The sequence below is a fragment of the Macaca nemestrina genome, chromosome 5, assembly GCF_043159975.1.
Source record: "Macaca nemestrina isolate mMacNem1 chromosome 5, mMacNem.hap1, whole genome shotgun sequence".
Lineage (NCBI taxonomy): Eukaryota > Metazoa > Chordata > Mammalia > Primates > Cercopithecidae > Macaca > Macaca nemestrina.
The window spans coordinates 103265000-103286653 of record NC_092129.1 but is presented as its reverse complement, the minus strand read 5'-3'; the positions used below and the strand labels follow the sequence as shown (position 1 = coordinate 103286653).

The window sequence follows — 21654 nt, the reverse complement described above, 5'->3', positions numbered from 1 at the left end:
TTTATATAAAATGCTCAGAATAGGCAAATCCATAAAGATAGAAAGCAGATTAGGGGTTTTCAGGGGCTGGAAGGAGGAATGGGGAGTGATTGCTAGTGGGTAGAGTTTCATTTTAGGGTGACAGAAATATTCTGAAATTAGATAGTGATACTACCTTGTGAATATATTTAAAACCACTGAATTGTACCCTTTAAAAGAACAAATTTTATGATATGTATATTATATTTAAATGTAACAAAAAGAGAATCTGTGGAAAAATTAAATAAGCTCTAGGGATACCTATAGATCTATTTGGCTCTTTCTAATCAAGATAGATGAATGTTGAATGTACTGATTTAATTATGTAACAGTGAACTAGTAAAACTAGTAAATATTCCCAACAGAAACTCAAACATATTATGGTTGCTATTGTAATTAATTCTAGAAAATTTTTACTTGCAAACAAAATGTGAGACAAATTGGCCTCTATACTATGTAGTTCACTATCTTAAAAATATTTTTTCATGCTTATTTCTATTTTATTAACCTTTTATTTCAATTCCCTGCCCCAAATGGAAAAATCAAGCCTCAAATGATTTACTCTGTCAAACTGGCGTCTGTTCTCCCTTGTCCTTAATTTTTTCCATTTTAAATATTTAAACCATTTCTTCCCACTTTTTATTCTGAGATAAGTGTAGAGTCACATGCATTTGTAAGAAATACAGAGATGCTGTCTATCCTTCACCCAGCTTCCCCCAACGGTAACATTTGGGATAACTACATCAACATTGATATAATTCACCAACCTTTTTTAAACCTCATGTTTAAATATGCATTCATTTGTGTGTGTCTCTGTACATTTACTTCTAGGCAATTATTTCACATGTGCAGACCACTTTAAAGTGTGACCACTTTAACACCGAAGAGCCAACATAAAAAACAGTTCCATTATGAGGATCTCTTAAGGTAACTTTTTAGAGGCACAACCACCTCCCTTCCCCATCTCTTCCACTCCCTACCCACTGGCAACTACTAATCTGTTCTTCATCTTTATAATTTTGTTATCTCAAGAATGTTACATAAGTAGAAACATATAATACGTAGTCTTCTTTTTTTTTTTAACTCACCATAATTCCCTCAGGATTCATCCAAGTAATTGTATCAACAGTTCATATTTTTTTTCTTTTTTAAAAAGAGACGGGGTCCTGCTCTGTCACCTAGGCTGGAGTGCAGTGGCGTGATCACAGCTCACTGCAGTTTTGAATTCCTGGGCTCAAGTGATCTTCCCACCTCAGCCTCCTGAGAAGCTGGTTCTAGAGAGGTGCACTGTTACACCAGACTAAGTTTAAAAAAAAAAAAAAAAAAAAAAAAGTAAGAGACGGATCACTATATTGCCGAGGCTAGTTTCAAACTCCTGGCCTCAGGCAATCCTCCGGCCTCGGGCAATCCTCCCGCCTCAGTCTCCAGAGTAGGTGCAATTACAGGCCACTCAACTCCATACCTAGCTTTCATTCCTTTTTATAGCTGAGTAAATTTCCATGGAATATAATCACAGTTGTTTATCCATTCATCTACTGAAGGACATTTGGGCTGATTTCAGTTTGGGGCTATTATAACACCATGAGCTGCTATGAACATCTGTGTACAGGTTTCACGGTGAACATTAAGTTTTCATTTCTCTAGGATAAAAGCCCCCAAAATGCAATTGCTGGGTCATATGATAAGCACATGCTTAAAAAGTTCTTAATTTTGATGTAATCAAGCTTTTGTATTTTTGAAGCTTACCACTTATTGTGTCCTGTTTAAGAAATATTTGCCAAATCCCATATTGTACTGCATTCTCCCCTTTTTAACCTCCCTCACCTCTCCCTACTTCCCCTGCCCCCCACCCCATCTCTCACTATCCACTGATCACTCTCTGCCCTCAAATCAACTGCTCTGGGACTAATAATTCACTCTCTTTAATGGCTATATAACACATCAAGGTGTGTACGTCTAAAATACTATACCTTGGTTATCTTTTCTCCCAGTTTTCTTTCCCTGCTATGAACAATATTACAATAAGGTCCTTGCTTACATTTCTTTACATTCTGGTACTCTGATTTGTTTGGAATAGAATCTCAAGAGCGGTAATATCAGATTGAGGTGTATATGCATTTTTTAATTTTAATAGATATTTCTGGAAAGTCTGCCAATTCACATTTCCACAACCAGTCATCAGAGTACTCTTTGCCCTATACCCCCACCAACAATGAACTAACAGTTGGGATTTTTAAAGTTTGATGGAAGTAAAATTATTTTGTGCTATTCATCTGGTTTATATTTGCTTAATTTTAGTGAACTAGGGTTTCTTTTCATATATTTGTTGGCTGTTTGGATTTGCTGTGAATTGCATTTTAAAAATTTTATCTTATTTTCAATTTTGTTGAGTCATTTGCAGAGGTGCTTCATTGTACAACTTCAGGAATGCCATCAATAGCCTTAATTATTAGGCCTTTCCTCATCAGTTTGTAAGCAATACTCAAAATCAAATTATAAATGGCAAAACATACAATTATCACAATTGAAATCAGGAAGTAGGAGTGGTCACTGTTATTGATTAACATTTTCTTGTAAAGGAGATGTTAAAATTAATCCCCTTTTCCCCTGGTGATATGACTGTTTTACTTAGAAAGCCTGAGAGACTGTGTTAACAAGAGTGAAGAAAATGTGCCCAAGATATTTATGTAAAAAGCAAGAATCTCTCTATTACATAGGGCAGGGATGGGGGTGGGGGTAGGGTGGGGTGGGGCGGAAGTGAAGCCTAAAAATAGGAAAAACATTCCTCTTTTACAATAAGAACATCATTATAAAAACACTTAGAATGAGGCCAGGTGCAGTGACTCACGACTCTAATCCCAACACTCAGAGAGGCCGAGGTGGGCAGATTGCTTGAGCTCAGGAGTTTGAGACCAGCCTGGGCAACATAGTGAAACCCCATCTTTACTAAAAATACAAAAAAGTAGCCTGGCATGGTGGCACACGCCTGTGGGCTCAGCTACTTGGGAGGCTGAGGTAGGAGGATCTCTTGAACCCAGGGGGTGGAGGTTGCAGTGAGCCAAGATCGTCCCACTGCACTCCAGACCGAGTGACAGAGTGAGACCCTCTCTAAAAACAAAAAAAAATAAACTTAGAAAATTTAACAAAAAAGACAAAGAGCTACAGAAATTAGACTATATAACCTTACTCAGGAACGTAAAACAAGACATGAAAAAATGGAAAGATATACTTCATCTCATAAAAGTGTCAATGGTCCCAAAATTTATATTTTAATTTAATGTAATTTCAGTTAGAATCCCAAAGGGGTTGGTTTTCATCAGAACTGGATAAAACAATATTACTCACAAGAATAAATGTTTGAAAATGACCATGGTCATTTCAAAAAGAATGCCGTAGGCATACTTGCTTTCCAGATCCAAAACATATAATAAAACTAATGTAATCAAGTCAACATAGATCCATGGAACAAAACACAAAATCCAAAAATACACCCCAATGAAATGTAACATATTTCTATGGTGTTTACCCATGATATACTATTACAATTTGAGGACAGAAAAATTGATTATTTATTAAGGGTGATAGATCAAATAACCACTCATCTGGAAGAAAATAAACTTAAAACCCTATCTTATATCATTTTCAAAAATAAATTCAAGATGTATTACAGGCATATATGTAAAAATAAAATAAATATTGCCAAAAACTCTAAAAAACTACTACAAACCCATAATCTATAAGGGTTTTATAATTTTAAAAAATTGTATTGCTAACAAAAAAATTTTTAAATCACAGGCAGAGGGCAGAAACCCTTATTGACAGAAAGAACCTATATGAATTTATAAAAAGAAGACAAAGGACAGAAATTCTTTTTTTTTTTTTTTTTTTAATTCTTTATACATCATTTATTCAAGTGAATTTATTGGAACTCCAACTGAAAATCCAGAAGTGATGAATTAGACTAAGTTTTCATATTCATGAAGTACAATCTATAGTGGTAGAGAAACCACTAACAAATAAACATGTAAACATGAAACGGGTTAGATGGCAACACACATTACAGAGGTAAAGTAAGCAAGGCAAGTGATGTAGTGCAGGAAACAAATTATTTTACATTGTAAAGTTTTCATTAATAGCACCATATGTAAAAATAAAGCTTAAACACAGTTAGCTAATTGAGTATCTGAGGAAAAACATTCCAAGCAGAGAAACCAATGCAAAGTCCAGAGATGGGAGCATTCTTGTAATTACACATTCCAAGAAATTCATTTTTAAAAAGTTTTTCAAGTAGTGATTTTTAAACAATGTTGAAGGTCATAGTTCTCAATGACAATATGGTTAAAACTAGGGACTCTCCGTCGGGCGCGGTGGCTCATGCCTGTAATCCCAGCACTTTGGGAGGTCGAGGCGGGCAGATCACGAGGTCAGAAAATCGAGACCATCCTGGCTAACACGGTGAAACCCTGTCTCTACTAAAAATACAAAAAATTAGCCGGGCGTGGTGGCAGGCATCTGTAGTCCCAGCTACTCGGGAGGCTGAAGCAGGAGAATTGCTTGAACCCAGGAGGCAGAGGTTGCAGTGAGTAGAGGTCATGTCACTGCACTCCAGCCTCGGTGACAGAGCAAGACTCTGTCTCAAAACAAACAAAAAGCAATCAAACAAAAAAAACTAGGGACTCTCTCCCCTCAACTTTCATTTTACAAAGAGGATTTTGCATATAATTTTGGGTGTTTCCCAGATCACCCCCCTCTCCAAGCCCATTCATTCCCTTCTTTTATATAAATGGAATCATACAATATGTGGCCTTTTTGGTCTGGCTTCTTTCACTTAGCACAATGTTTTCAAGATTCGTGGAACCCTGAGTAAGGATCACTGCTTTTCAGTCAAAATTCTCTTTTTCTAATTTGCCATTTTTTTGACAAAATAATTAAAACAGTTCCATTTAGAACTAACTTCTAATTATATATCATAATATTTGTTAGCACATTAATAAATATAACCACTTATGAAAAAATTTTCAAAAATAAGGTATTTTGGCTCACATTTTTACTATGTTCTATTATATTACCAGAGGAAATCAGTTAAAAACTTGGGAGGCTGAGAAGTGCATTTCCAATCCTCTAATCACCCTTCTAAGTAACTGGCAGTCAAAGTATGCGGGCTGAGACATAATAAACTAGGTCCACTTTAATAACATTCTCATAAGTAAATCTGACACTTGGCATTACTAGATTCCCTGTCCCATAGAGGCCAAACTCAGCTGACACTTTCATTGATCAGCATTACCTACTCTGTCCCAAAGTGGAAGTCCTTTGCTAGCGTGAATGAAGGTTTTAGGACGCATAAGGTACACAGCAAGGATTAAAGATGTTTTCTTTTTTTAAAATATTGAGACAGGGTCTTGCTATGTTGCCCAGTCGGGGTCTGGAACTCCTAGCCTCAAGCGATCCTCCTGTCTTGGCCTCCCAAAGTGCTGGGATTACAGGCATGAGCTACCACACCTGGTCTCTATTTTTTAAAATAGTTCTTGATGTCTTTTTAAGGTTTATTTTTGCCAGAAAGAGTTTTAAAAAAAAAGTCAGGAAATATATTTACATTATCAATATTGATACTACTAGTATTGATAAAATGGCATTATTTATAGATGCTTTATTTGGAGTTGTATTAGAGGTATTCAAAATATTTGATGTTTTCTTCTTTGATGATTTCCTAGACCTGGTATAGGTGTTCATTTTTCAATTCAAATTGGTTGGAGTGCTGAAATAGATGATGAGACCAGAGATAGATGGTGAAACCATGTCTGGTCTCAGCAGAAAAGAGAAAGATGATCTAGCAGAGCTCTCTCAGCCCATGCCTTCAGAACAGGGTGGGTTCTGGTTGCCTGCATCATATGCAACCACAGAGTTCCATTCCTACCCTCACAGAGCACCATCATCTTCAGTATCCTTGGCTTCCCTTTATCTCTTCCCAAGTCTATCCTTGGATGCCCTTCCTTTGGAAACCCAGATACCATTCCTTCACAAGAGGGCAGTTGGCAATGGTATAACTCAATTCAGATGAATGAGGCCCGATCAATCTTGGTATCTTAGCTACTAGTGACTGAATTTCATAACCCTAAATTATAAGTGGATTTCTCTGACCCATTAGAAGACAAATCCTAATGACTAAGAATTCTGTCCTTCCCTCCATGGGAAGAGATGAGAATCCAGATACCAAGATCTCATGCCCCCTGTGCAAGAGCCCTTGATTTTGGAAAATGCCCTCAAGTTTAAACCTTTATACCATTTGTGAAGTCACATGTCAATGTAACTCTAGTAGAGTTGATTTTAAGTCTGCTCTTAAAAATAATCATATAAAAACATAAGTTATATGTTGGAAATACCCTGGTTTTAGTTAAGATACTTAAAAATGATACATAATTCTATAAATTTAAATGTACATAAAAATATAGTTTGGTATTCTTTGTTGTACCATTTATGCTGCAGACTGCTATAATTTCAAGAAGTGATATAAATAAAATAATGCACTTTAGGATATTTTCTATCTTTGAAATCTGAACATGAATCATTCACATAACGAAAAATTATATTTTTAAAAAGAAATACATGTCTAGTCTATCCTTCTAAAGTAACTGTTCTCTTATATAAGCTATGATAGAAATAAAATCATTGCCAGTTAACGTTGAAAACATATATGTTTAAGAGTATTGTTTGAAAGCATATGCTATAAAATTATTTTAAAAAGCTATATAAATGAGAAGTTACTAATGTTCTGAAATCTGTTGTTTCTGCCACAGGTAAAAGCTTATTCAGGAATCCCCAAATTTGTATGACTGAATAAAAGACAACACAACATTATAGTACAAAAAAAAAAAAAAGACAAAACTGGCCACACCCATTTAAAGTAGGAGAATCAATTTCCAGAGTTATTTGGCATAGAGAAAAATTCATTTCTACCAACTTGGATTTGATTCTCCTATAAGAATTTGATTTGTATGTACCCACATAAAATAAATATAACCAACAAAATCTACCAGGTCAGTCCTGACAGTCTTCTAAATTTTATATCTGTTATTTACTCATTAGCTGACTTGTAGCGAGGTCTGATTATTGAAACTGGAAAATATGATCCAGTTTTATTCAAAGACTTTATGCACTAAAAGGCATCTCCTCCCTGAAGAGTATCTTGAGTCAAAGAGAAAAATGTTTACTAAATTTTTCTGAGGTAGAACAAAATATTTTTAAAAGGCAGCTTTAAAACCTAAGAAGAATTTCATTAAAACTTACAAAAGCCACTATTTTTAATTAAAAATTATAAAATTCTTAGCTTCTCTTTCCTTGTCATGACACCCTTACAATGAACTATCTCTGATAGTTGGATTTCATTAATCTACATTCTGTTCATTTTGAAGAGGCTAGCCTCAGTATTTGGTTCCAAGGAATAAAAAAGACACTTAAAATGTGCGTAATCAACCCTGTACAGCAGGGGTCCCCAACTCCCGGACCACAGACCGATACCGGCCTGTGAGCCAAGCCGGCACAGCTTCATCTGAATTTACAGCCACTTCCCATCATTTACATTACCGCCTGAGCTCTGCCTCCTGTCAGATAAGAAGCAGCATTAGATTCTCATAGGAGCCAGAACCCTATTGTGAACTGTGAATGCCAGGGATGTAGGTTGTGTGCTCCTTATGAGAATCTAATGCCTAATGATCTGTCACTGTCTCCCATCACCCCCAGATGGGACTGTCTAGTTGCAGGAAAACAGGCTTAGAGCTCCCACTGATTCTACATTCTGGTGAGTTGTATAATTATCTCATTATGAATTACAACCTAACAATATTAGGTTGATGCAAAAGTAATTGGGATTTTTGTCATTAAAAGTAATGGCAAAAATTGCACTTACTTTTGCACCAACCCACAATAGAAATAAAGTGCACAATAAATGTAATGCGCATGAATCATCCCTAAACTATCCCCCTACCACCATGATCTGTGGAAAACCTGTCTTCCATAAAAACCAGTCCCTGGTGCTGAAAAGGTTGGGGACTGCTGCTGTACAGTGTGCAGCAGCACACTGTACATTGTACACACATTGTATGTGTGTACAATGATCCCTAAGTATCCATAGGGGATTGGTTCCAGGATCCCCCACAACAACCTGCAGATAACAACATCCATGGTGCTCACTACACCCTTAAAATGGTGTAGTGTTTGCATATAACCTGCACATATCTTCCCATATAAGACATCTTGAGATTACTTATAATACCTAACACAATGTAAATACTATGTAAATAGTTGTTGCACTGTATTTTTAAATTTGTATTTTTTTATTTTTTATATATTTTTAATCCCTGAATATTTTCCATCTGTGGTTGGCTTAATCCTCTGATGAGGAACCTATGGATACTGAAGGCTGACTGTATTACTTTGTGGGGCAGGGGGTGGGGAAGGAGTTAAATATAGCTACTCAAGAAATCAGTATTCTAGAAATGTAAAGTAATTGTAAGAAAGCTGTGAAAGGTAGTTAGGCATCTGAATTTACCAATGTTAAAAGAGCTTAAAAAAAACCAACTTGTACTATTTTTTAAAACATCATATTGTGAATATTAAAACAATTTTCCTCCTCTGAATCAATTCATACATTTAATGAGAAATATTTATGAATGTTAAAGTGAGGAAAGCTTATAATTATCAGCCTAGGGTATCCTAGGGTATAGGAAGAAAGCACAATGTTTCCAGATGATCTGAATAAAAATGCTGATTTTTTACTTTAAAATAACAAAAATATAATAATTTATAACCAAAATACTTTTGCTTAAATTTTGATGATATCTAAAATATATAAACTTGCTTTAGTTTAATAAGATAAACACATACATTTTTCAGTGAAAGCAGCAAAATTATACTTTTGATATCTGAGTTCATCTCTTTATTAAGACCCCCAAGCATATTCTTCAATTTTGCTTCCTAATTACTTACAATATTGAGTTTTAGAAACTAGCAAAAATAAGTCATTGCTTTAAAGTATGAGACCTCTAAAAATCAATGCGTAAATGATGACTGTAGATCTAAACTGACATGGAAAGATAGTCATAATATTTTGATAAGTTAAAAAAAAAATAAAGAACAGCACATATAACTACACTTAGCCTATGCAAACCTAAATTTTCTAGCCATATCCTTCTGTGTATATGTACATAAAGAGGTGCAAGCAAAGAAGAGTGCCAGAATACTGGCAGTAGTTGTCAGTGTGGGCTATCAGTATAAAAATTCTGCTGGCCTTCTTCTACTTTTTTCTTGTATTGTTTCAAATAGTTTACAAGAAATATATACTATTTTGGTGATATATACAAAGTAGAGCTACTTTTGTTTTGAATATATACGAAATGAAACATCTTTGAATGCTTTAAAATGTGGATTCACATTACTTTTTTATATGAGAAACTGATCAAGTTATCTTAACAAGTAAACTCAATTGTTATTTAAATTAAGATATTTTTTTAAAAACTAACCTAAAAAGTAGTCTTTTCCATGAAGAAAGGTACCTATGGTGCTAAATTTGGAATTTAGGATTTTTGTCATTAGCATCAGTCAAGTTGCTATAGATATTAAAAAATTTATTACCTACAAACTGACAAATTTAGAGGTTGCTATTAATCGAATTCTTTTCTTAGGTGACAAAGAATACAAAATAAGTAACACAAATGACTGACTACTTGAGGTGATCTGAGTAGGTATATTATCTATTATTAAGAGAAGATTATTAAGAGGTTAAGAGAGATGTTAACAGCATCAGGAAAAAATGTCTTTTAAGTTCCAGGAAAAAAGCTCACATCCAAGAAATGTAAGGCAAATTTATTTCAGGTAATTTTCATTAACTAGGATCAAGGTTAAAAAGCCCATGCTATTTGCCTTAGCACTTGGCAGAAACAAACTGGGGAATGTGGCTTCTTTGGAGAGTCATTGTCCAACCAAACACTCAACCTAACATCCATTCAGACTTTTTATTATGTCCAATAAAATAATAAAATCATAGCACCATAATAGCCTGGTGCTATGGTCCCATTAGGTCTTGCAACTTAATCAAAGCCAGCTTAAGTCTAATCAGACGAAACAGCTGTTTTAACAGTTGGGTTTTCCAAAATTAAAATATTCTATGCCTGACAGTGGCTAAGAACTCAACTGTTAAAACAGCTGCTCATGTTGCATTGAAAACCAAGTGTACATACAATTTTCCTTCTATTTACAACTGCTCTGAGATTCTTTCAGAATAGAAGTTCCCAAACTTCATACTGACATCTCCCAACCTGTTTAAGTTTTTTGTTTTTTGTTTTTTTGGTTTTTTTTTATTATTATACTTTAAGTTCTAGGGTACATGTGCACAACGTGCAGGTTTGTTACATATGTATACTTGTGCCATGTTGGTGTGCTGCACCCATCAACTTGTCAGCACCCATCAACTCGTCATTTACATCAGGTATAACTCCCAATGCCATCCCCCCCCCCTCCCCCCTTCCCATAATAGGCCCCGGTGTGTGATGTTCCCCTTCCAGAGTCCAAGTGATCTCATTGTTCAATTCCCACCTATGAGTGAGAACATGCGGTGTTTGGTTTTCTGTTCTTGTGATAGTTTGCTGAGAATGATGGTTTCCAGCTGCATCCATGTCCCTACAAAGGACACGAACTCATCCTTTTTTATGGCTGCATAGTATTCCATGGTATATATATGCCACATTTTCTTAATCCAGTCGTCAGTTTTATACTTGTATTGCCTCTACCTCTGACCTTCAGCCAATATTTCTGCCACCATCATCTTCTTGGTGTTTGCTCTTTGTCTCCATTATACTCTAAACTATCATTGCCAGCTGGTGGTTTTGTACTTCCTTCCTTAGAAACATCATCTGTGTGCTTTATACTTACTCCTCTATTGTCTGGAAAGTATTTTCACTTCCTCTGAAACAGGCAGTAACTCAGAGTCTCCAGGTTCTGCTAAGTGAAATATTATTTCTAATGACTTACACTAGTACTACTAAGGTTAAAGAAGGTAAAGGTAGGCCGGGCGCAGTGGCTCACACCTGTAATCCCAGCACTTTGGGAGGCTGAGGCGGGCAGATCACGAGGTCAGGAAATCAACACCATCCTGGCTAAAACGGTGAAACCCTGTCTCTACTAAAAATACAAAAAATTAGCCGGGTGTTGGGGCGGGTTCAAGACCAGCCTGGCCAACGTGGTGAAACCCCGTCTCTACTAAAAATACAAAAATTAGCTGGCCGTGGTGGTGGATGCCTGTAATCCCAGCTACTCGGGAGGCTGAGGCAGGAGAATCGCTTGAACCCAGGAGGTGGAGGTTACAGTGAACTGAGATCGCGCCATTGCACTCCAGTCTGGGCGACAAGAGCAAAACTCCATCTCAAAACAAAACAAAACAAAAATGACAACAACAACAACAACAACAAAATCTTAGCTCCCAGGATCTGTCTAAAAATAGATTTACTATAGGACCCAGACTCATTAAACCTGAACATACCTACAAAAAGGCTGAACATATTTCAAGATTACAAAATTTTTCCTGTAGCAGCTCCAGCTCTTCCGCTGGGTTATGTACGGAGAGATTCTGGCACATTAATCTCAGAAACAACCTCTCTCTCATGCCCCACATCTCAGTGGGAAAGGGCACAAGCCAAAGATACTCCAACAAGTGCAGATACCACAAATGAAAAGGTGCTCCCAGATCTTCTGCCAGGCAACACAGTCCTGGGGCAAGCTGACACTAATGGAGACACTGGAGTGCTCAGTGAAACAGCTTGATTCTAGGGCTGGAAGTCATTTCAGTAAGTCATGTCAAAGCCTAAATTACAAGCACGGTAGAGTAAAATTTTCCTAATTAAAGGAGACTTTGAAATACTGGCTTTGCTGTCACTATTCTATTATCTTAATGTCAGGGAAGAGACCCCAAAGTTTCCTGACTTTATTTTCAAGTCAGTCTAGAGAACAGTGTTTGCTCTTCCAGCTTACAGTATTGTTAGGATCAGTTTTGCTTTACAGGGCTAAACATAGAAAAGTTTTCATTTTTAATAAGAGCTTAGATAAATAACCCTAAGTCCCAAAGGGCCTTGTTAAAGCAGCCTCATAAAAGTTTTACACTTGCATATGAGTTTGAAAAAAAAAAAGTCTACCTAGCAGTTTGAGCTCCTGCTGATTTCTCTAGCCTTGGGGAAGTTATTGTTAAAATTCATATGTCTCGGTATTTCAGATGATTTAAATCGGTCTATTATGATAAATCACCATGAAGTACACCAAATGAAAGACGCTGTTCAAACAAAAATCTCAATTTTAAATACACAAAATACACACAATGCACCCATCCGTATGTTTAAATAGCATTAAGGTTCTGATACGTTACTCATGTAACCACATTTTATCCTCAGAGCCTAGGATGCAAAAACACATTTTGTACTAGGTGATCTATTTTCCCTTTCTTTTTGTAGGAGGTCATTTCAACACATTTTGACTCTACTCTGAAGAATGAAAGTCTATGTAGGAAAGTTCCAACAAAATTGGAAACTAAATCAGTTGGAATAACAAAATATACATAGTGGGTAATGTTAACATTTTATCTCCTCCCTTATAAGACCTGGGAAAATCAAAACTGAAACAGTATATTCAAAACGTGAGACAATGATTGCTAGCAGAACAGAATCTTATGTTCAACAATTGAACTCTAGAGAGGGCTTTTTAAAAGAGCCCCAATACCTAGCACATCATCCTGCAATATGGTAAGTGCTTAATACATACTTGCTAAATGATTTTTTCTAAATCATCATATAGATAATCCTTTGCAATTTTTATACCATTACAGGACCATTATCATTAGTGCTTCTCTGGACTTTGGGCCGGTAACCAGGAATTGCAACCCAACTCTGAAATTGTGTTAATTTTCTATGATAGAACCTTGGAGTAGACATTAACCTGAGAAGAATTTTGCTCCTCTGCAATATTCCTAACATATGGCTCTCTGGTCTTTGTTGAAAAACTCCAATAACAGGGAAACTCACTGCCAGGAAGTTCTCTGAACTGAGTGAAATCTGCTCTTCAGAACCTGAGCCCTTCAGAAAACATCCAACAACATTTAACAGGTTCTTCTGATTTTTCTCTAAGCTAAACATTACCCAAGTTTCTTCCAACACTGATTTCTTATTTATTTTTATTTGTATAAATTTATGGGGTAAGATGCAATTTTGTTACATGGATATATTACATAGTGGTGAAGTCTAGATTTTTAGTGTATTCATCACCAAAATAATGGACACTGTACAAATCAAGTAATTTTTCATTACCCCCTCACACCCTTCCAACTCTCCAACATCTATCATTCCACACTCTATGTCCATGTGCACACATTATTTAGCTCCCAGTTGTAAGAACATGCAATATATGACTTCCTGTTTCTCAGTTGTCTCACTCAAGATAATGGCCCCTAGCTGTATCCATATTGCTGCAAAAGACATGGTTTCATTCTTTTTATGGCCAAAGAACATTCCTTTCTTTACATATACCACATTTTCTTTATCCAGCCATACAATGATGGACATTTAGGTTGACTATATATCTTTGCTACTGTGAGTAGTGCTGGAATAAATACATAAATGAATGTATCTTTTTGATATAATGATTTATTTTCCTTTGGGTAAATACCCAGTAGTGGGATTCCTAGATTGAATGGTAGTTCTATATTTGAGAATTCTCAATACTGTTTTCCATAGAAGTTGTACCAATTTACATTCCTACTAACATTGTACAAGTGTTCCCTTTGCTCTGGATCCTCATAAACATGTTCTTTTTTGACATTTTAATAGCCATTCTGACTGGTGTAAGATGATATCTCACTGTGGCTTTAATTTGCATTTTCCTGATGATTAGTGATGTTAAGCATTTTCTGGCATGTCTTTTGAAAATGGCCATTCATGTCCTTTGCCCACTTTTTAATGGAGTTATTTGGAGTTTTTTGTTGCATTGAGTTTCTTGTAAATTCTGGATATTAGTCCTCTGTCAGTTGCATATTTTACAAATATTTTCTCCCCTTCTTCATGTTGTGTATTCACTAAGTTATTTCTTTTCCTGTACACAAGCTTTTTAGTTTAGTTAAGTCCTATTTGTCTATTTTTGTTTTGGTTGCTTGTGCTTTTGAGGGCTTAGTCATGAATTCTTTGCTTAGGCCAATGTCCAGAAGAGTTTTTCCTAAGTTTTCTTCTCATGTTTTTATAGTTTTAGGTCTTACATTTAAGTCTTTAATCTGTCTTGATTTTTATACAGTAAGAGAGGGTTTCATTCTTTGCATATGGATTTCCAATTTTCCCAGCACCATTTATTGAAAAGCGTGTCCTTTTCTCAGTGTATATTTTTGTCATCTTTGTCAAAAACCAGCTGACTATAGTTATATGACTTTTTATCTAGGTTCTCTATTCTCTCCCATTGGTGTATGTGTCTATTTTTATACCAGTACCATGTCCCCACAGTGATTTCATATCATATGGATGAGTTTCCTTACTATTCCAGTTGCTTTTGTCAACATAGTGATCATTTATTAAAATAATCCTACCATGATCTTCTTCAGTGACAAATGGAAATTTGCATAGTACCTTATATGTTATCCAATTCTTTCACATAATTGTAAAATAGGGTTTCATTTTACAAACAAGGAAACTGAAGTTCAGGAGGTTAAATGAACATGCACATGTTTCTCCCAGAAAAGCCAGAACTCAAGTCCTGGCTCCCAAGTGTTTTCTATCACACCTTTGAGGCTATCTTTTTAGCTGTAAAATAGGGGTAGTAATATTTACCCTTTAAGCTTCAAAGCTTTCTTGTGACTATCAAAGAAAGAATGCATGAACACAGCATAGAAGATAGGTTTTTATTACCAAGATCATTCATATGCAGAAAATTTCTGCTCTCTTACATAAATTCTGTACATAATTTATGAGGGTTCCAAGATAGCAGAATAGGAACAGCTCCAGGCTACAACTCCCAGCATGAGCAACACAGAAGATGGGGGATTCCAGCATTTCCAACTGATGTACCAGGTTCATCTCACTGGTGCGTGTCGGACAGCAGGTGCAGCCCACCGAGTGAGAGCTGAAGCAGGGCGAGGCATCACCTCACCCAGGAAGCACAAGGGATAAGGGAATTCCCTTTCCTAGCCAAGGGAAACTGATACACAGCAACTGGAAAATCTGGCCACTCCCACCCTAATACTGTGTTTTTCCAAAGGTCTTAGCAAACAGCACACCAGGAGATTATATCCTGCGCCAGGCTCGGAGGGTCCCACACCCACGGAGTATCCCTCATTGCTAGCACAGCAGTCTGAGATCTCACCGCAAGGCAGCAGTGAGGCTGGGGGAGGGGCACCCACCATTGCTGAAGCTTGAGTAGGTAAACAAAGCGGCCTGGAAGCTCAAACTGGGTGGAGCCCACCTCAGCTCAAGAAGGCCTGCCTGCCTCTGTAGACTCCACCTCTGGGGACAGGGCATAGCCAAACAAAAGACAGCAGAAACCTCTGCAGATTTAAATGTCCCTGTCTGACAGCTTTGAAGAGAGTAGTGGTTCTCCCAGTACGGAATTTGAGATCTGAGAATGGACAGACTGCCTGCTCAAGTGGGTCCCTGACCTCCGAGTAGCATAACTGGGAAGCATCCCCAATTAGGGGCAGACTGACATCTCACACAGCCAGGTACCCCTCTGAGACGAAGCTTCCAGAGGAACGATCAGGCAGCAACATTTGCTGTTCAGCAATATTCACTCTTCTGCAGCCTCTGCTGCTGATACCCAGGCAAACAGGATCTGGAGTGGACCTCCAGCAAACTCCAACAGACCTGCAGCTGAGGGTCCTGACTGTTAGAAGGAAAACTAACAAACAGAAAGGACATCCACAGCAAAACCTCATCTGTACGTCACCATCATCAAAGACCAAAGGTAGACAAAAACACAAAGATGGGGAAAAAACAGAGCAGAAAAGCTGAAAATTCCAAAAATCAGAGCACCTCTCCCCCTCCAAAGGAATGCAGCTCTTCACCAGCAATGGAACAAAGCTGGATGGACAATGACTTTGACAAGTTGAGAGAGGAAGACTTCAGATGATCAAGCTTCTCTGAGCTAAAGGAGGAAGTTCCAACCCATCGCAAAGAAGCTAAAAACCATGAAAGAAGATTAGACGAGTGGCTAACTAGAATAACCAATGTAGGGAAGTCCTTAAATGACCTGATAGAACTGAAAACCATGGCAAGAGAACTACGTGACAAATGCAGAAGCTTCAGTAACTGATTTGATCAACTGGAAGAAAGGGTATCAGTGACTGAAGATCAAATGAAAGAAATGAAGTAAGAAGACAAGTTTAGAGAAAAAAGAATAAAAAGAAATGAACAAAGCCTCTAAGAAACATGGGACCATGTGAAAAGATCAAATCTACATCTGATTGGTATACCTGAGAGTGATGAGGAAAATGGAACCAAGTTGGAAAACGCTCTTCAGGAGATTATCCAGGAGAACTTCCCCAACGTAGCAAGGCAGGCCAACATTCAAATTCAGGAAATACAGAGAATGCCACAAAGATACTCCTCAAGAAGAGCAACTCCAAGACACATAATTGTCAGATTCCCCAAAGTTGAAATGAAGGAAAAAATGTTAGGGGCAGCCAGAGAAAAAGGTCAGGTTACCCACAAAGGGAAGCCCATCAGACTAACAGCAGATCTCTCAGCAGAAACTCTCCAAGCCAGAAGAGAGTGGGGGCCAATATTCAACATTCTTAAAGGAAAGAATTTTTGACCCAGAATTTCATATTCAGCCAAACTAAGTTTCATAAGTAAAGGAGAAATAAAATCATTTACAGACAAGCAAATGCTGAGCGATTTTGTCACCACCAGGCCTGCCCTACAAGAGCTCCTGAAGGAAGCACTAAACATGGAAAGGAACAACCGGTACCACCCACTGCAAAACCATGCCAAAATGTAAACACCATCGAAGCTAGGAAGAAACTGCATCAACTAACGAGCAAAATAACCAGCTCACATCATAATGACAGTATCAAATTCACACATAACAATATTAACCTTAAATGTAAATGGGCAAAATGATCCAATTAAAAGACACAGACTGGCAAATTGGGCAAAGAGTCAACACTAAACAGTATGCTGTATTGAGGAGACCCATCTCACGTGCAGAGATACACATAGGCTCAAAATAAAGGGATGGAGGAAGATCTACCAAGCAAATGGAAAACAAAACAAGGCAGGGGTTGCAATCCTAGTCTGATAAAACAGATTTTAAACCAACAAAGATCAAAAGAGACAAAGAAGGCCATTACATAATGGTAAAGGGATCAGTTCGACAAGAAGAGCTAACTATCCTAAATACATAAGCACCCAATACAGGAGCACCCAGATTCATAAAGCAAGTCCTCAGAGACCTACAAAGAGACTTAGACTCCCACACAATAATAATGGGAGACTTTAACATCCCACTGTCAACTTAGACAGATCAAGACAAAAAGTTAACAAGGATATACAGGAATTGAACTCAGCTCTGCACCAAGCAGACCTAATAGACATCTACAGAACTCTCCATCCCAAATCAACAGAATATACATTCTTCCCAGCACCACATCACACCTATTCCAAAATTGACCACATAATTGGAAGTAAAGCACACCTCACCAAACGTAAAAGAACAAAATTATAACAAAATTATAACAAACTGTCTCTCAGACCACAGTGCAATCAAACTAGAACTCAGGACTAAGAAACTCAATCAAAACTGCTCAGCTACATGGAAACTGAACAACCTGCTCCTGTACTGGATACATAACGAAATGAAGGCAGAAATAAAGATGTTCTTTGAAACCAATGAGAACAAAGACACAACATACCAGAATCTCTGGGACACATTTAAAGTAGTGTGGAGAAGGAAGTTTATAGCACTAAATGCCCACAAGAGAAAGCAGGAAAGATCTAACATTGACACTCTAACATCACAATTAAAACAATTAGAAAAGCAAGAGCAAACACATTCAAAAGCTAGCAGAAGGCAAAAAATAACTAAGATCAGAGGAGGACTGAAGGAGATAGACACACAAAAAACCCTTCAAAAATCACTGAATCCAGGAGCTGGTTTTTTGAAAAGATCAACAAAATTGATAGACCGCTAGCAAGACTAACAAAGAAGAAAAGAGAGAAGAATCAAACAGATGCAATAAAAAATGATAAAGGGGGTATCACCATCAAACCCACAGAAATACAAAGTACCATCAGAGAATACTATAAACACCTCTATGCAAATAAACTAGAAAACCTAGAAGAAATGGATAAATTCCTGGACACATACACTCTCCCAAGACTAAACCAGGAAGAAGTTGAATCCCTGAATAGACCAATAACAGGCTCTGAAGTTGAGGCAATAATTAATAGCCTACCAACCAAAAAAAATCCAAGACCAGACAGATTCACAGCCGAATTCTACCAGAGGTACAAGGGGGAGCTGGTATCATTCCTTCTGAAACTATTCCAATCAATAGAAAAAGAGGGAATCCTCCCTAACTCATTTTATGAGGCCAACATCATCCTGATACCAAAGCCTGGCAGAGACACAACAAAAAAGAGAATTTTAGACCAATATCCCTGATGAACATCGATGCAAAAATCCTCAATAAAATACTGGCAAACCAAATCCAGCAGCACATCAAAAAACTTATCCACCATGATCAAGTGGGCTTCATCCCTGGGATGCAAGGCTGGTTCAACACACGCAAATCAATAAACATAATCCAGCACATAACAGAACCAAAGACAAAAACCACATAATTATCTCAATAGATGCAGAAAAGGCCTTCGACAAAATTCAACAGTCCTTCATGTTAAAAACTCTCAATAAATTCGGTATTGATGGAACGTATCTCAAAACAATAAGAGCTATTTATGACAAACCCACAGCCAATATCACACTTAATGGGCAAAAACTGGAAGCATTTCCTTTGAAAACTGGCACAAGACAGGGATACCCTCTCTCACCACTCCTATTCAACATAGTGTTGGAAGTTCTGGCTAGGGCAATCAGGCAAGAGAAAGAAATAAAGCGTATTTAATCAGGAAAAGAGGGAGTCAAATTGTCCCTGTTTGCAGATGACATGACTCTATATTTAGAAAACCCTATCGTCTCAGCCCAAAATCTCCTTAAGCTGATAAGCACTTTCAGCAAAATCTCAGGATACAAAATCAATGTGCAAAAATCAGAAGCATTCCTATACACCAGTAACAGACAAACAGAGAGCCAAATCATGAATGAACTCCCATTCACAACTGCTTCAAAGAGAATAAAATACCTAGGAATCCAACTTACTAGGGATGTGAAGGATCTCTTCAAGGAGAACTACAAACCACTGCTCAGTGAAATAAAAGAGGACACAAACAAATGGAAGAACATTCCATGCACATGGATAGGAAGAATCAATAGCATGAAAATGGCCATACTGCCCAAGGTAATTTACAAGATTCAATGCCATCCCCATTAAGCTACCAATGTCTTCCTTCACAGAATTGGAAAAAACTACTTTAAAGTTCACATGGAACCAAAAAAGAGCCCGCATTGCCAAGTCAATCCAAAGCCAAAAGAACAAAGCTGGAGGCATCATGCTACCTGACTTCAAACTATACTACAAGGCTACAGTAACCAAAACAGCATGGTACTGGTACCAAAACAGAGATATAGACCAATGGAACAGAACAGAGCTCTCAGAAATATTATCTCACATCTACAACCATCTGATCTTTGACAAACCTGACAAACACAAGAAATGGGGAAAGGATTCCCTATTTAATAAATGGTGCTGGGAAAACTGGCTAGCCATATGTAGAAAGCTGAAGCTGGATCCCTTCTTTACACCTCATACAAAAATTAATTCAAGATGGATTAGAGACTTAAATTTTAGACCTAAAGCCATAAAAACCCTAGAAGTAAACCTAGGCAATACCATAGGCATGGGCAAGGATTTCATGTCTAAAACACCAAAAGTAATGGCAACAAAAGCCAAAATTGACAAATGGGATCTAATTAAACTAAAGAGCTTCTGCACAGTAAAAGAAACTACCATCAGAGTGAACAGGCAACCTACAGAATGGGAGAAAATTTTTTGCAATCTCCTCATCTGACAAAGGGCTAATATTCCAGAACCTACAAAGAACTCAAACAAATTTACAAGAAAAAAACAAAACAACCCCATCAAAACGTGTGCAAAGGATATGAACAGACACTTCTCAAAAGAAGACTTATGCAGCCAACAGACAGATGAAAAAATGCTCATCATCACTAGCTATCAGAGAAATGCAAATCAAAAGCACAATGAGATACCATCTCACACCAGTTAGAATGGCGATCATTAAAAAGGAAACAACAGGTGCTGGAGAGGATGTGGAGAAATAGGAATACTTTTACACTGTTGGTGGAACTGTAAACTAGTTCAACCATTGGGGAAGACAGAGTGGCGATTCCTAAAGGATCTAGAACTAGAAATACCATTTGACCCAGCCATCCCATTACTGGGTATATACCCCAAAGGATTATAAATCATGCTGCTATAAAGACACATGCACACGTATGTTTATTGTGGCACTATTCACAATAGCAAAGACTTGGAACTAACCCAAATGTCTATCAATGACAGACCGGATTAAGAAAATGTGGCACATATGCAGCCATAAAAAAGGATGAGTTCATGTCCTTTGTAGGAACATGGATGCAGCTGGAAACCATCATTCTCAGCAAACCATTGCAAGAACAGAAAACCAAACGCCACATGTTCTCACTTATAGGTGGGAATTGAACAGTGAGAACACTTGGACACAGGAAGGGGAACATCACACACTGGGGCCTGTTTTGGGGTGGGGGAAGGGGGAAGGATGGCATTAGGAGATATACCTAATGTAAATGACGAGTTAATGGGTGCAGCACACCAACGTGGCACATGTATACATATGTAACAAACCTGCACGTTGTGTACATGTACCCTAGAACTTAGAGTATAATAAAAAATAAATAAATAAAATTTAAAAAAAGAATATAATTTATGAATGGGAGCCGTCCAAGTCACAGGTGTTATAATGTTACTGTTTTTCACCTTCAGAATGCAAAGCATATGGTAACTAAATGATCCAGTGGTCTAACAAGACAAATGCCACCTATAAAGTAGTAGGAAAGTCACTCATCCTTTGGAGTCCTGAATTCAATGAAGAAAGCATTTTCCTAAAAAAAAAAAAAAAATTTTAAATTTATGCCTGTACTGGACTCCTAGTATTCGGTCATCTTTTAATTCCATTATGTTATACATTAATAGATTTCTTAGACTGGCCTGAGAACCTACTTGACGTTTACAATATAATTTCTCTGAGAGAACATTCTTCTAGTTCTAACAAATTGCCTTAGAAAAAACTTTTGGAATACACCCATTTATAAGTTGAGAAGAACCTTTAAAAAAAATCTGTTGCTAAAGCATGGTAGGATATTTAAAAATTATTCTCACTTTTAAAAGGGAATAAAGTAGTAATGCATATACATCTAGTTGAAGAATGGAGAGCTGATTTCCAATTCAAG

General features: G+C 37.2%; 1 protein-coding gene across 10 annotated transcripts in view; it reads right to left on the bottom strand.

The window, feature by feature from the left end:
- The window catches only part of LOC105495809 (ubiquitin protein ligase E3D), a 187086-nt gene that overhangs the window by 76720 nt on the left and 88712 nt on the right, over window positions 1-21654 (bottom strand). Inside the window, exon 9 of one of the 10 annotated variants that reach the window (XM_071096809.1) lies at window positions 20643-21306. The exons of the other annotated variants lie outside the window; for them this stretch is intronic. Coding sequence (XP_070952910.1) covers window positions 21243-21306 — 64 coding nt within the window. The 3' untranslated portion in view covers window positions 20643-21242. Of the gene's footprint in view, window positions 1-20642; window positions 21307-21654 lie in introns of those variants that run through there. 10 annotated transcript variants of the gene reach the window in all.